Source organism: Giraffa tippelskirchi, chromosome 4 (assembly GCF_054371585.1).
Source record: "Giraffa tippelskirchi isolate mGirTip1 chromosome 4, T2T-mGirTip1v1.2.pri, whole genome shotgun sequence".
Lineage (NCBI taxonomy): Eukaryota > Metazoa > Chordata > Mammalia > Artiodactyla > Giraffidae > Giraffa > Giraffa tippelskirchi.
Genome location: NC_137278.1, coordinates 164,011,920 through 164,029,025, shown reverse-complemented (window position 1 = coordinate 164,029,025; position 17,106 = coordinate 164,011,920). Strand labels below are relative to the sequence as shown.

The window sequence follows — 17,106 nt, the reverse complement described above, 5'->3', positions numbered from 1 at the left end:
CTGTTTAGTTACTACATTGTGTCCAACTCTTTTGTGATGACCTCTCTCTTTTGTGACTGTAGCCCATCAATCTCCTCTGTTATGTGATTTTCCAGGCAGCTGGAGTGGGTTGCCATTTCCTTCTCCATGGGATCTTCTTGACCCAGGGATTGAACCTGTGTCTCCTGCATTGGTAGGCAGATTCTTTACCACTGAGCCACCAGAGATTGACAAATACACACTGCTATATATAAAATAGATAACTAACAAGGACCTACTATATAGCACAGGGAGCTATACTTCATATTTTGTAATAACCTATAAGGGGAAAATCTGAAAAAGATATATGTATGTATATGTATTCAGTTATACATATATATAAATGTATAACTGAATCACTGTGCCTTATACCTGAAATTAACATGATATTGTAAATCAATTATACTTCAAATAAATAAATAAAAGTGAAACAATAAAATAAACCCAACTGCAAAAAGAAAAAGAGGAGGGAAAAAGAAACCCACATTCACAGTAAAAAAAAAAAAATACTGAGTATTTTTACACATTAAAAATACATTTAGAAGCCTAAATGGCACGGAAGAATAAGAGTTCCCATTTCATACCATTGATTGGGTTTGGGTGTATTTATTCTATCTTTTTATTCTATTTAAATAATCCCACTGACATAGTTGCTACCTACTGGAGATACAATTTTATGTTAAGGTTTTTTTTTTTTTTAATTGGTGGAAAAATTTTTAAACTACCTAGACAAAATACGTTGAAGATAAAAGAAAAATGAGCCAAATGGTAAGAGAAATTGTCATGGGCATCCCATTCTGGAGACAGCCTAATAAAGTGGAAATCCACTGGTTAAGTGAATTTGAATTCTTCACTCCTCTCCCTGGGTAACTATCTCAGACTTCAAACCACATCTCACCACCCGGTTAGGACCAGAAAACCCAAGTGGAGGTGCTGTTTCTGCAGTTAAGGGCCCTCGGCAAATGGCTCTATGGGCTTCACTTTCTGTATATCTACATCAAAATATAAAAATAGATATTCTCCAAGGCACTTTACAAGTGCAAATCCTATGCTTTGTATTTAGGGACTGGGAAAAGCCATGACCATTAAATAGGACTTGTAGTGAGGATGACTGTAAATCAAGCATTAATGACTGACAAACATTAAGGTTATATTTTGAGTCTTTAAGTTTGGAGATGTGTTCTTCATTTAGCCCAGTAGACAGGGTCCTCAAAGTGTTTGTTAGCGCTGCTTGGAAATAAAATGATAGAGTCCAATTTTCTTTAATTTATTTTTATTTATTTATTTTTGGACACATCACAGGGCATGTGGGATTTTCCCTGACCAGGGACTGAGCCCATGCCCCCTGCACTGAAAGTACAGAGTCTTAACCAGTGGACTGCCAGGAAAGTTCAATAGTGTCCAGTTTTCTTACTCTATTGTCCCAAAGCAACTTACTTTCATCCAGAAGAACTGGGTCCAGCAATAGTTTTAAGTTTTCAGATTCCTAAGCTTTCCTGCCTGTAGTTAATGATTTAAAATCATTCAGTGCTTGAGGGAAAACACTATAGTTATAGATTGTAATAACTATGTTATGGAATCTTTCCTAAACTGAATAATTGCTTAATTTGAGATTTAGTTTTAGAGTAAAAAACTAAATAATATGGAAATTTTACTTTACTTTTTCAGTGTGAAACATTTAGATTTCTCTTTTTCTTAAAAAACTATAAATATCCTAGGGAACTCCTTTCTCCCCTTCCTTCCTCTTCCCCTCTATTTATCCCTCCCTCCCCCTTATTCTTTTCTTCCTTCTCTCTTTTAACAAGTGTTGGTGGTTCTTTCCATATCCCAGCCAGACTCTATATGCTATGGATACTCAGGTGAAACTACATTATACATGGACCCCTGGTTCTCTGGAATTACTGGTGGAGTTGGGTTTTATAAAACAAACGAACAAAATCACCAACTAACCAATCAAGTGAAGCAGAAAACAATATCTGAAAGTCAGGGAGTACTTATCCTTTAAAAAGAGTCTTTAAAGATTACTCTCCATGGCGTAAACTTTTGTTGTTGATTCATTAATGCCTTGGTTTGGAGGGATAGTGGGACACAGAAATTGCAAGCTAAAGTGATGGATGGTATGGTTGATTGGTAGATGCTTGGAGGGAACAAAGCAAGGTTCTAGAGTGAAGACACTGGTATCTTAACTAAAATACAGATTACAACCAAATTTATTTGGAAAATGGTCTTTTTCCTAGCGTTTTTGAAATATAATTGACATACAGCATCATGTAAGTTGGGTCTTACAACATGCTGATTTGGTATATGTGCATATTGTAAAATGATTGCCATGTGTGATTACTATATATATTGTAATATGATTACCATATGTAAGGTCAGTTAACACCTCTATCTTCTCACATAATTACCATTCTTTTCCTGTGGTGAAAACATTTAAGATCTACTCTCTTGCCAACTTTAAAGTATTTTAACTATAGTCATCATCCTGTACATTAGATCCCTAGAACTTGTTCATCTTGTAACTTGAAGTTTGACCCTTTAGCCATCATCTCCCTGTTTCTCCCACTCTCCATCCTCTGGCAACCACCAGTCTACTTTCTGCCTATGAATTTGGCTTATTCCACATATAAGTGATGTCATACAGTACTTGTCTTTCTCTAACTTATTTCACTTAGTAAAACGCTCTCAAGTTCCATCCGTGTTGTCAGAAGGTTTTTCCTTCTCTTTTATGGATGAATAATATCCCATTGTATGTATGTACCACATTTTTTAATCCAGTTATCTGTCAGTGAACACTGAGTTTATTTCTGTATCTTGACTGTTTGAATGGGGATACAGTGGACATAGAGGTGCAGGTACCTCTCTAAGAGTGATTTTATTTCCTTTGGATATATACGTACAAGTAGGATTGCTGGATCATATGGTAGTTCTATTTTTAATTTTTTTTAGGAACCTCCGTACTGTTTTCCAAAGTAGTTATACCAATATACATTCCCATCAATAGTACACAAAGGGTTCCTTTTCTCCACATTCTTGCCAACACTCTTCTTTTTGATAACAGCTATTCTAACAGATATGAAGTGATAGCTCATTGTGATTTTAGTTTCATCTTACTGATGATTAGTGATGTTGAGCATCTCTTCATGTACCTGTTGGCCATTTGTATGTCTTCTTTGGAAAAATGCCTGTTCTGATCCTCTGCCTATTTTTAAATCAGACTATTTGATTTTTGTCTATTGAGTTGTTTGAGTTCCTTGTATATTTTGGATATTAATTGCTTAGCTGATGAAGAGTTTGCAAATAGTTTCTCCTATTTTATTGATTGCCTTTTCACTTGGTTAATTGTTCCTTTTGCTGTGGAGAAGCTTTTCTGTTTGATGTAGTCCCACTTATTTACTTTTGCTTTTGTTGCTTGTGCTTTTGGTGTCATATTCAAAAATTCATTTTTTAGGCCAAGGTCAAGGAGCAATCCTGAGAAAGAAGAGCAAAGCTAGAGGAATTACATGCCCTGATTTCAAGCTATATTACAAAGCTATAGTAATCAAAACATTTTAGTATGGGCATTAAAAACAGACAGATGAACTAATGGAACATATTAAAAGCCTAGAAATAGACTCATGCACATATAGTCAACTAGTGTTTGACAAGGGAGTGAAGAATACTCAATAGGGAAAGGATAGTCTCTTTGGTAGATGGTGTTGGGAAAACTAGATATTCATATGCAAAAGAATGAAATTAGACCCCTGTCTTACACCACTCAAAAAATGAACTTGAAATGCATTAAATTAAGACCTGGAATGATAAAACTCCAAGAAGAAAACGTAAGGAAAATGTCCTTTTAACCAATTGGGATCATCTCCAACTTCAGGATGTGACCTCCCCCAACCCCCAATACTGAAAGACACACTTGGCCTCTTTTCACTCAGAAATGTTTACAAATTGTTGGGGAAAGGCTGCCTGCAAGTCAGCCTCAGAGGAGAAACTAGTATCATCCTTTTTATGCCCTGGGGCAGAATCTTAGTTAGTCAGGCCCCTGCCAAGTTGTAAAGTTTGACATTTCCTGAAGTGAAGTGAAAAGAGTATGGAACTGAGTGATTCAAATCCTAACTTTATCTTTACTGGACTGCTCTTCTCTGAGCCTCTGTTTATTCTGGAAAGAAAGGGATCATCACAATGGTTTACCTTACATGTTTCTTGTGAGAGTTATAAGTTCCTAGCATGCACAGACTGGCACATAATAGACACTGAATAAATGGTATTTTAAAAAATTGCAATACCAGTAAGCGTTTATCTGTTAGTCCATTAAGAAGTTAGGAGGCAGTGCTAGACTCATACCATTGGTCAGGAGTTGAGTGGCTGTTGTATATCTTCTTCATAGACACTTATCCTAAGAACTTTGCCTAATTTAGCACATATATAGATTAGAAATGCCATAGATGAGATTTTTTTAAAACCCAGGCACCATTTGTGCTTAGGAATCCCAAGGCAGAGCTCACATTGAATTGAAAGTGTGGCTAGTAATGTGTCACTCATGGTATCTTGTGGGACAATTTATGCTCAGATTAACTGAGGCTTTATTTTCAGAGTATAATCAGGGGAAGGCGAGATGAACTGTCAGTGGTCAAAGGCCCCCATTCAAAGCATGTGTAGATAGGCCAGGTTTCATAGCCTGAAGAAATCAAGTGTCTCCTTTCTTCCTAGGGATTTAAGGATCCTGTATACCGAGCAAGACGGAAGCAATTTGCTGACATTGCCTACAACTATAGACAGTAAGTCTGCTCTGCGTGTTGGTGGGGGGTGGGGAGAAGACCATACTCTCCTTTGCCCAAAGTTGGAAAATACCAGCTTGGAGAATCCTTCCCTCTGTGTATGTTTGTGTATGTTTAAACCCTCCCTTTAATAACACGCATTAAAAAAGTCACCATGAGATAAAACAATATTACCCCCTGCAGCAGGGCCCAACTCTCTCCCAAGCTTTGTTGTGTAATTACGCAGTAACGTCTGACATAATTATAAAAGGCCTCAGTCCTGAATAAAAGAGCCTCTGGTGTTTCTGCATTAAACCGGGAAGGAGAAAGAATTAGTTACATTCAAGAAGGAGTTGGCTGCTTTACTGAATTAGTGAATCGTTGGAGGTTTCAGGAGAGCCAAGCCTCAGGGTTCTACTTTTATTTGATCTGACCCAGATGTGAAGGGCAATTTTAGAATGAGTTTATTTTTTTTCTCTCTGGGATTCCGTCAGATTTTAGCCAGAGGAAAATGCAAATATCAAATGTTATTTGGGAAGAGAATTGTTTTGCTATTTTGAGTTCTTGGGAACTACAGAAATGCTCCCATGAGAAACTTAGTGTTTGGGGATCTGAGCTCCATTCCTGAGTTAAGGGTGTGAGAAAAGATGCGCTCAAGAAAACATACAGGGTTTAGAACACTAAGGTGATGGGACTTCAATAGCTTTGCTAGAATATGGGGGAGATAAAGGAGATGCTAACGCTCTGGACACGGAATAAAAACGACCTTCACAAGGGAAAGGCTTCCAGAGATAATGAGAAAATTCCTTTATCTGAATGAGTCCTGGTAATAGAAGGATCCAGAACAGTGCTGACCTTAGTCATGTCTAGACCCAGCTGGACTTTGGCTTGTGGCAAGCAGGAATCACAGAATGTGGTGACCTCTCTCCCCTGTCCCCATCACGGCCCCACATGGTCAGGTGGACACATCAGGCACGGACAAGAGTCCTTCTTCAGCTAGTCAATAATAATAGGTCATTTTTAATCTCCTTGCTATGTCTGGGTCTTTGCTAAATGCTTAATGTACATAATTTCATTTAGTCTTAATAATAACTCTCCATTTTTCAGATGGAAAAACTAAAGCTTTAGAACAGCCCAGTAAATAGCTTGCCAAAGTCATAAAACTGGAAGGTGGCAGAGCCTGGTTTTGAACTCAGGCTTTTTTTTTTTTTAATTTATTTATTTTAGTTGGGAGCTAATTACTTTACAATATTGTAGTGGTTTTTGCCATACATTCACATGAATCAGCCATGGGTTTACATGTGTTCCCCATCCTGAACCCCCCTCCCACCTCCCTCCCCATCCCATCCCTCTGGGTCATCCCATTGCCCCAGCCCTGAGCATTTGTCTCACGCATCGAACCTGGAATGGTGTTGTGTTTCACATATGATAATATACATGTTTCAATGCTATTCTCCCAGAACGTCCCACCCTCACCTTCTCCCTCAGAGTCCATAAGACTGTTCTATGCATCTGTGTCTCTTATTCTGTCTTGCATATAGGGTTATCATTACCATCTTTCAAATTCCATATATATGCATTAGAATACTGTATTGGTGTTTTTCTTTCTGGCTTACTTCACTCTGTATTATGGGGTCCAGTTTCATCCATCTCAGTAGAACTGATTCAAGTGTATTCTTTTTAATGGCTGAGTAATATTCCATTGTGTATATGTACCACAGCTTCCTTATCCATTCATCTGATGAGGGACATCTAGGTTGCTTCCATGTCCTGGCTATTGTAAACAGTGCTGTGATGAACATTGGGGTACATGTGTCTCTTTCAATTCTGGTTTCCTCAGTGTGTATGCCCAGCAGTGGGATTGCTGGGTCATATGGCATGAACTCTGGCTTTTTTAACCACAAAGTCATTCTCAACCACTTCCTTGAGTGTCTGGGGACTCTCCAGTCAGGAGACCACACTTCTCCAGATGTCCCAGGAGCTGCTTACAGGGTGTATTCACTCCTTCTTGGCTGTTGGGACTTGAGGGGGAGAAACTCAAACCACCTCTTTTCCATAAAAATATTACACCTGGTGAAGAAGTGTAGAATTGGTTGAATGCCTCATGATTCCGGATGATCATGAGTTAAATTGGCTACTGAACACCATACAGAGATGGCTGGTACTCAAAGGCACACCAGATATTTTCAGGCAATTTTACACCTCATGTTCAGTTAAGTTCAGTTCAGTTCAGTCACTCAGTTGTGTCTGACTCTGTGACACCATGAACTGCAGCACGCCAGGCCTCCCTGTCTATCACCAACTGCCGGAGTCTACCCAAACCCATGTCCATTGAGTCGGTGATGCCATCCAACCATTTCATCCTCTGTCGTCCCCTTCTCCTCCTGCCCTCAATCTTTCCCAGGATCAGTGTCTTTACAAATGAATCAGCTCTTTGCATCAGGTGGCCAAAGTATTGGAGTTTCAGCTTCAACACCAGTCCTTCCAATGAACACTCAGGACTGATCTCCTTTAGGATGGACTGGTTGGGTCTCCTTGCAGGCCAAGGGACTCTCAAGAGGCTTCTCCAACACCACAGTTCAAAAGCATCAATTCTTTGGCGCTCAGCTTTCTTTATAGTCCAACTCTCACATCCATACATGACTACTGGAAAAACCATAGCCTTGACTCAGTTTGGTTCAGTTGCTCAGTCGTGTCCGACTCTTTGCAACCCCATGAATTGCAGCACGCCAGGCCTCCCTGTCCATCACCAACTCCCGGAGTTTACCCAAACCCATGTCCATCAAGTCAGTGATGCCATCCAACCATCTCATCCTCTGTCGTCCCCTTCTCCTCCTGCCCTCAATCCTTGCCAGCATCAGGGTCTTTTCCAATGAGTCAACTCTTTGCATGAGGTGGCCAAAGTATTGGAGTTTCAGCTTCAACATCAGTCCTTCCAATGAACGCCCAGGACTGATCTCCTTTAGGATGGATTGATTGCATCTCCTTGCAGTCCAAGGGACTCTCAAGAGTCTTCTCCAACACCACAGTTCAAAAGCATCAATTCTGCGGTGCTCAGCTTTCTTCACCGTCCAACGCTCACATCCATACATGACCACTTGAAAAACCATAGCCTTGACTAGACGGATTTTTGTTGGCAAAGTAATGTGTCTGCTTTTAAATATGCTATCTAGGTTGGCCATAACCTTCCTTCCAAGGAGTAAGCGTCTTTTGATTTCATGGCTGCAATCACCATCTGCAGTGATTTTGGAGCCCAGAAAAATAAGGTCAGCCACTGTTTCCACTGTTTGCCCATCTATTTGCCATGAAGTGATGGGACCAGATGCCATGATCTTAGTTTTCTGAACTTTAAGCTTTAAGCCAACTTTTTCACTCTCCTCTTTCACTTTCATCAAGAGGCTCTTTAGTTCTTCTTCACTTTCTGCCATAAGGGTGGTGTCATCTGCATATCTAAGGTTATTGATACTTCTCCCAGCAATCTTGATTCCAGCTTGTGCTTCTTCTAGCCCAGCATTTCTCATGATGTACTCTGCATGTAAGTTAAAAAGCAGGGTGACAATATACAGCCTTGACGTACTCCTTTTCCTACTTGGAACCAGTCTGTTGTTCCATGTCCAGTTCTAACTGTTGCTTCCTAACCTGCATATAGGTTTCTCAGGAGGCAGGTCAGGTGGTCTGGTGTTCCTATCTCCTTCAGAACTTTCCACAGTTTCTTGTGACCCACACAGTGAAAGGCTTTGGCATAGTCAATAAAGCAGAAATAGATGTTTTTCTGGAACTGTCTTGCTTTTTTGATGATCCAGTGGATGTTAACAACTTGATCTCTGGTTCCTCTGTCTTTTCTAAAACCAACTTGAACATCTGGAAGTTCACGGTTCACGTATTGCTGAAGCCTGGCTTGGAGAATTTTGATTATTACTTTACTAGTGTGTGAGATGAGTGCAATTGTGTAGTAGTTTGAGCATTCTTTGGCATTGCCTTTCTTTGGGATTGGAATGAAAACTGACCTTTTCCAGTCCTGTGGCCACTGCTGAGTTTTCCAAATTTGCTGACATATTGAGTGCAGCACTTTCACAGCATCATCTTTTAGGATGAGGTGAAGTTGTAGTTCACTTCATGTAGTGAATTCACCTCATGTAGTGAAGTGAAATTAAAAGATACTTGCTCTTTGGAAGAAAAGATATGACAAACCTAGACAACATATTAAAATGTGGAGACATTGCTTTACCGACAAAGATCTGTCTAGTCAAAGCTATGGTTTTTCCATTAGTCAAGTATGGATGTGAGAGGTGGACCATAAAGAAAGCTGAGCACTGAAGAAGTGATACTTCTCAACTGTAGTGTTGGAGAAGACTCTTGAGAGTCTCTTGGATAGCAAGGAGATCAAACCAGTCAATAATATAGGAAATCAGTCCTGAATATTCATTGGAAGGACTGATGCTGAAGCTGAAACTCCAATACTTTGGAAAAGACCCTGATGCTGGGAAAGTTTGAAGGCAGGAGGAGAAGGGGACGACAGAGGGTGAGATGGTTGGATGGCATCACTGACTCAATGGACAGGAGTTTGAGCAAGCTCCAGGAGTTGGTTATGGACAGGGAAGTCTGGCATGCTCCAGTCCATGGGGTCGCAAAGAGTTGGACATGACTGAGTGACTGAACTGAATAGTGAAGTGAAAGTCGCTCAGTTGTATCCAACTCTTTGCGACCCCATGAACCTGCCAGGCTCCTCTGTTCATGGAATTCTGTAGGCAAGAATGCTGGAGTGGTTTGTCATTCCCTTCTCCAGGGGATCTTCCCAACCCAGGGATTGAACCCAAGTCTCCCATGTTGCAGGCGGATTCTTTACCTGCTGAGCTACCAGGGAATCACCTCGTATAGATAAACCCCAAAGGGTTAAGTGATGTACTGAAGGTCATATGTCTCATTAGGAACTTGTCCTCCAATTTAAAGCCTGTTTCTGACCTCATCTCCACTCATCTCTTTTGAACTTCTGATGCTGTTTTCCATCCCTTCCTTCTTTGCTTTTGTCTTTTATCTCAGCATCTGTTACAGTTGATTTTCATTTTTGGAAGATTACTTGCTTACATTGATTTGAGACCCACAAACTCAGGGCATTTCCACATTCATCCCCAGATATGCACAGAGCAAAGGAAAATGTGAGTCTCCTGATCTACCAGTTCCCAACTGAGGTCAAACAAGGCAACACTGCCTTCTTGTGTTCGGCTTTTCTACTGTAAACAAGTGTTTCTTTTGCAGTCTCTTTAGAGCCATGTTTGTTGACTTTTTGTTCTTTTGGTTGGTAATTTTGTTGTTTAAAATGGCCCTCCAGCATAGAGCTGAAATTCTGTCTCGTGGTCTTGAGTACAGGATGGCTCTGACATGCCTAATGGGGAAAATGTGTGTTCGATATGCTTCCTTCAGGCCTGGGCTGTAGTGCTGCTGGCTGTGAGTTCAGTGTGAATGAATCAACCATATACATTAAGTAAGGTGTCTTTAAACAAAGCCACATGCAAGACAAGGTTGGGATTATTAGTTGAAAATGTGATCTGGGTCCTGCATTTCACATAGGAGCAGCGGTTCAGTGTTCACTCACTCAGAGTTCACAGTGTCTTGATGGAGCAGAATTGCTGTCAATAAGGAGAATAAACTGTTCTATTCTCTGCAGGTTTCCCTCCTTCCTCTTTCATACTTCATCTCAATCTCCTCTGGCCTCCTCCTCCTACCCTAGAAATCATCATGCCTTTCAAGACCCAGTTTTGACCCTCTTCCTTGGGCTCTGCCAGCCTCCATGCCAACAGCCCCACATTCTGGCCTCTAGCACCTTCCCAGTCGTCCTCCCACATGGAGGTCAAAATCCTGCCCCTTGAGTCATAGACTCACAGGATCAGTTGATCCAGTGTGTTTACTCTGTTCCAGGACACATGCCAAGAGCAAGACCAACAAACTCCATGTCCTCCGGGGATTATTGAGAAAGACAGACAATGACAAAAGGAACAATAAATGCAGTCAGTATGACCAAAGTCAAAACACGGGTGTCACGAGGCCATATAATTAGGAACTTTAACTCTGACTGAGGGGGATTGGTTAGAGGAAGTGACATTTAGACTGAGAACTGAAGATGGAATAGGAGTTTATCAGCTGAAGAGAAAAAGGAAAGTGAACGGGAGGGCAGGTGTCTTTAGAAACAGGGCTTTTGTTGTAAGATGTATATTTGGGTCCAGAACTGAATTACTGGAGGCAGTCAGGAAGCAGCTAAACCCTGTTAGCAACCTCTTCTTGGCCCATCCACCATGTGATGCTCTGGCTCCTCCCTAAGAATATTTAGCAAAAGTCTTAAAACATCAATTTGAAGAGGCACTGTCAAATTACTTTGTTTAGGGGCACCAAATTGTTTGCCTTGGTAATGATTACATGTATGGGGACTTGGTGTAAAATAAGACTGAGTGAGGAAGCTGATACTTTCCTGGACTATAGGTGCTAGACTATCTTGAATGCCATCTTTGGTTGGTGGAATAATTCAAAACCAGCATCTTTTCCTTCAAATGTGTATTTTTTTTCTGAAGAGAGATCCCAATTGGCTGAAATCTTATTTCAAGCTAAATTGATAATTTTTATTTCAAGCCAAATTAATACTTTCCCTCAAATATCTTGGTTTATTTTACTTCATGAGATCATATTTTGATAAAATAATTGATGATATATTCAAAGACTGAGGATCTTGTGGAACCTAGGTCTCTTGGTGGAAGGAGAAGATGGAAGCAAATGTGTAGAATTTAATTCCTAAGTAGACCATGGATGGACAGAGGAGCCTAGCAAGGTCACATGATTTAGTGACTAAACAACAATAAATATTCCCAGAACATCATGGGTGTTCAGTAAGTATTTGTTGAATGAATAAATGCACGAACCTAGGAGACCCTACGACAGTAAAGATTCAAAGTGCCAAGTCAAAGATGGAGCTAGGGATTGTGTCTAGAACCACTTAGAAGGCAGCTGCTCAGAGTTTGATTATGTTTCTGGGGTGGGGCTTAGACTTTAGAATTTTATCAAAGAATATGCTAAATGAACTATAAGAATTTTTATCTTTTAGCCACAACTGAACTGAAACAAAAGGGGTGTTTTATTGGCTCTTATAAGTGCGAAGTGTAAAGGGAATAGTTGAGGTGAATCTAGGACTCAGCATCTCATTCTCTTTCCTTCCCCCTGACTCTGGTGTTCTCTGTAGTGACCTTGCTCTGGGGCATTGGCCTCATCTCTCTCGGAAGTGGACCCAGCACCTCTAGGCTGACACCACGATCCCGCCCAGAGGTTCTATCTCTTTTCAACAGAATCAACAAAAGTTCTTTCACTGTGTCTCATTGACTCTGATCAGGAAATGGGCCCATCTCTCAGCCAATCACTGTGGCCAGGGAAATGAGACACTCTAATTGGCCAAGCCTGGTCACATGCCCACCTCTGAAGGTAGGAGGGGTGGAGTCTCCTCTTACTTGAACTTGCAGACTGAGAGGGGAGAAGGGTGCTTTACTGGAAGAATGGGAATGGATATGAAACCCTGGAACAGCAAATGTCAACTGAGGGGATATCTCATTGCCTAGTATGTTACAATCTCTTGAAAGTGTATTGCTGTTATAGCAGAGACTTTGCTTTCTAAATGAGAATCTGTTATGATGATAATTTCCAACTATCCAAGGGTATTGTTTGTCAGCACCAGTGTTACATACTTTATACATAGCATTTCACTTACCTCTCCACCATACCCTCCAAAGAGTTACTTGTTATTAGCCCATGTCCTGGCTGTATAGGCTCAGAGAGGTTTACTAAATTGCCTGAGGCCACTCAGCCAATGGCAGAGCAAAGCAGTCTATTTACCTCTGTCCCTTTCCAAAGCCTATTCTTTCCCTTCGTAAGCGCTTAACCCGGAAACAATGGTGCCTCTGTAGGCAGGTCTTACGTGGTGTTCTTTTCACAGTTCCTACGCCATTATAGGCCCTCTGGGCTTTTAATTCTTCGGCAAAAATCATTCTTTTCCCCCCTACCCCCTGCCCATCACTCCATGGAATGTAACAGTGACTTTGCTTTAATGTCTTTGGAAGAGCTACAACTCTGAAAGGGCAAGAGAGACCTAGTTTGGAGCCTGAAGATGATCCATAATTCTAAGGTAAACAGTCTTGCCTTGTCCCAGACACTGTGTACCCTGTTAGGAAACAGGCCGGCAGCCCAGAGAACAGTCATGGGTCTTTGAAGTCAGTCTTTGTTTGGTTTTTGTATTTTGCTGTTCAGAACATGGCTCACTCTTAGCTGGTTTTCAAAAGGACCTTTTGAACCAATGATGCTCGGATAATAGAGTGTCACCTGGGAGTATATTGGAATCCAGAAGCCTGGGCTCTCCCCTCCCCCACAGGTTCAGGATATGAGGGGTAGGTCCAACATATGTACTTTAGCAAGCTCTCCATAGTCTTGTTATGTCATAACAACAGATGCTGGGTAAGCAGATCTTATACCTAGCATGCATTTAAATATCCTTGTAACATCCTAGGGGCAGAAATACCAAATCCAGCAAGTTTATGCCCACTCAACAAGGGATCTCAAACTCATGGTGCATATAGTAAATACACTTGAGCCCACAGATATGGTTGCTTTAGTTGACCATACGAAACACTATTGCTTTGCTTGAGCTTGGATGCTTTTGTTCAGAAAGAGGATGTCTTCACTTGTCTCAGTCCCCACCCTCCTATTATCTATCCCTGCTACTTTACACATTTATGTTATAGGCTTCTGAAGGTAAGTGCATTTCCACACTGGGTAAAGAGTATTAGATAGGAGAGCAGAAAAGCCCAGTGGTTTCCCAAAATGAGAAGAAATCCTTAGTGCAGTGGGTAAGGTTGCAAGCTTCTGTCCTTGCTTAATCAAGTCACATGAATGTTTTCTATATCAAGAAGTGGAATTTTCCTCTTTCAAATAACTTATGAAATAGGAAATCCACTGTCATGTGGGGTGGCAGCTCATGGACTCTGGACCCATGTCCCTCTGCCCAAGTTCCTTCACCCTCTCCTCTGCACCTGCCCTGCTGCTGACAAATATTTCATGTCTGTTTCCTAGTGGGCAGCCCATTCCTCGAGTGGAATACACGGAGGAAGAAAAGAAAACATGGGGGATGGTGTTCAGGACCCTGAAGTCCTTGTATAAGACCCATGCTTGCTATGAGCACAACCACATTTTCCCCCTTCTGGAAAAGTATTGCGGCTTCCGCGAAGATAACATTCCCCAGCTCGAAGAGGTTTCTCAGTTTCTGCAGAGTAAGTGCACATCCAGGTCAAAAGGTTGGGGGCTGGGGATGGAAAGGGGAAGAGAAGGAAATTTAGGCAAGTGTGAGTGTGTTCATGCTGATGCAGGCAGGTTGATTCTCCCAGGAAAATGAGTATTTCACTGCTGGGCTCTGCCTCCCTGCCAGGCCCCACCAGTAGAACACTGTCATCCAAGAAAAGGCATCTGGTGTGGGTTTTGCCATGTCTATATCCCTGAAAGGTTTTTTAATACTCAAAGCCCAAGGTGCCTAGTCAGGGTCCTCCCCACACCTCCTGCTATGTTATGAGCTGGCTGCAGTGTGCATTTGTGTAAGACATGCACTATTTGTACCAAGAGATCTGAGCCCTAAGTCTATTCATCTGGTCTCTGGAATCTTGTTTTGATCCTCTCTAGTTGGGAGAACCTTCCTTAGTTTAGTCATTTGTCAAATGGAGACCACCATCATTTAGTCTTTCTCACAGGGAAATTGTGAGAATGAAATAAAATAATGAACGTGAAAGCTTAGCACTCATGTATAGTAGGTGTTCACTGAGTTTGGGCTGCATTGGAATCTGAGTAACTCAGTAGGTAAACAGGTGATTGAACTGACATGCCCATCATTACAGGGGAGAAAAGTGTTTTCTTTTCTTCCAAGAGCTGTTGACTCAGCAAAACCAAGATAAACAGTCAACACATGTTAAACACCTACTATGTGCTAGGTAAAATGAGGGAAATTAGGGAGACAGACCACAGGGTTATAGAAGGAAGAGTTTTCTATGCCTCAGAGCTATGCAGTGACAGTGTGGCCAGCTCTAGGGCAAGAAGCCAGAGAACCTACCTGGTAGGAAGAGAAATGGGAGCTGGACTAGATGAGGAGTGAGTTGGATGACCTTTTGAATCCCTTCTATGTAGGGTCTTTACTATTCAGATAAAGAGAGGAGCAGGGCTCAAGCAAAATGAACTTCAACCTGAGGGTCTAAGACACATAAGCCGAGGGACAAAGGAGTCTTAAAGATATTCTTTGGTTAATTACCCATGTTGCTATGGCCAATAATAAGAAGAATACAACAGTATACTAGTAGTTGTGTGTGTGTGTGTGCTCAGTCGTGTCTGACTCTTTTGCATCCCCAAAGACTGTAGCCCACCAGGCTCCTCTGTCCATGGAATTTTCCAGGCAAGAATACTGGAGTGGGTTGCCATTTCCTCCTCCAGGGGATCTTCCTGACTCAGAGATTGAACCCATGTCTCCTGCATTGGCAGCTGGATTCTTTACTACTGTGCCACCAATTGGTGGGGTGGCGGGTGGGGGTGGGAGAGAAGTGTGTGCTAAGTAATTCCAGTCATGTCTGAGTCTTTACAACCCCCTGAGCTATAGCCCTCCAGGCTCCTCTATCCACAGGGATTCTCCAGGCAAGAATACTGGAGTGGGTTGCCATGCCCTCCTCCAGGGGATCTTCCCAACCCAGGGATTGAACCTGGGTCTTCAGTACTGCAGGCAAATTCTTTACTGGCTGAGCAACCAGGGAAGCCAATGGACTATATACTGTGCCAGTGCCTAGGAGACAAGTACAGTTCAGTTCAGTCGCCCAATCGTGTCTGACTCTTTGCAACCCCATGGACTGCAGCATGCCAGTCTTCCCTATCCATCACCAACTCCCGGGCTTGCTCAAACTCCCGTCCATCGAGTCAGTGATGCTATCCAACCATCTCATCCTCTGTCGTCCCCTTCTCTTCCCACCTTCAATCTTTCCCAGAATCAGGGTCTTTTCAAATGAGTCAGCTCTTCACATCAGGTGGCCAAAGTATTGAAGTTTCAGCTTCAGCATCAGTCCTTCCAATGAATATCCAGGACTGATTTCCTTTAGGTTGGACTGGTTGGATCTCCTTGCAGTCCAAGGGACTCTCAAGAGTCTTCTCCAACACCACAGTTCAAAAGCATCAATTCTTCAGTGCTCAGCTTTCTTTATAGTCCAGCTCTCACATCCATACATGACTACTGGAAAAACCATAACTGTGACTAAAAACCATAACTGTGACTAGACAGGCCTTTGTTGGCAAAGTAATGTCTCTGCTTTTTAATATGCTGTCTAGGTTGGTCATAGCTTTTATTCCAAGGAGCAAGCTTCTTTTAATTTCATGGCTGCAGTCACTATCTGCAGTGATTTTGGAGCCCAAAAAAAAAAGTCTCTCACTGTTTCCATTGCTTCCCCATCTATTTGCCATGATATGAAGATGACACCACCCTTATGGCAGAAAGTGAAGAAGAACTAAAGAGCCTCTTGATGAAAGTGAAAGAGGATAGTGAAAAAATTGGCTTAAAGCTCAACATTCAGAAAACTAAGATCATGGCATCTGGTCCCATCACTTCATGGCAAATAGATGGGCAAACAGTGGAAACAGTGGCTGACTTTATTTTTCTGGGCTCCAAAATCACTGCAGATGGTGACTGAAGCCATGAAATTAAACGATGCTTACTCCTTGGAAGGAAAGTTATGACCAACCTAGACAGCATATTAAAAAGCAGAGACATTACTTTGCCAACAAAGGTCCATGTAGTCAAGGCTGTGGTTTTTCCAGTGGTCATGTGTGGATGTGAGAATTGGACTATAAAGAAAGCTAAGTGCCGAAGAATTGATGCTTTTGAACTGGGTTGTTGGAGAAGACTCTTGAGAGTCCCTTGTACTGCAAGGAGATCCAGCCAGTCCATCCTAAAGGAGATCAGTCCTGGGTGTTCATTGGAAGGACTGATGTTGAAGCTGAAACTCCAATATTTCGGCCACCTGATGTGAAGAGCTGACTCATTTGAAAAGACCCTGATGCTGGGAAGGATTGAGGGCAGGAGGAGAAGGGGACAACAGAGGATGAGATGGTTGGATGCATCATCGACTTGAAAGACATGGGTTTGGGTGGACTCCGGCAGTTGGTGATGGACAGGGAGGCCTGGCATGCTGCGGTTCATGGGGTCTCAAAGAGTCAAACACGACTGAGCGACTGAACTGAACTGAACTGATGGGACCAGATGCCCATTGGAGAAAGCAATGGCAAACCACTTCAG

The 17,106-nt window shown here is 41.9% G+C and overlaps 1 protein-coding gene across 1 annotated transcript in view; it reads left to right on the top strand.

Annotated features, from left to right (window-relative positions):
* Positions 1–17,106, top strand: part of PAH (phenylalanine hydroxylase) — an 84,146-nt gene that overhangs the window by 50,991 nt on the left and 16,049 nt on the right. The window contains exons 5-6 of the mRNA XM_081595576.1: positions 4,720–4,787; positions 13,866–14,062. Coding sequence (XP_081451702.1) covers positions 4,720–4,787; positions 13,866–14,062 — 265 coding nt within the window. The remainder of the gene's footprint in view (positions 1–4,719; positions 4,788–13,865; positions 14,063–17,106) is intronic.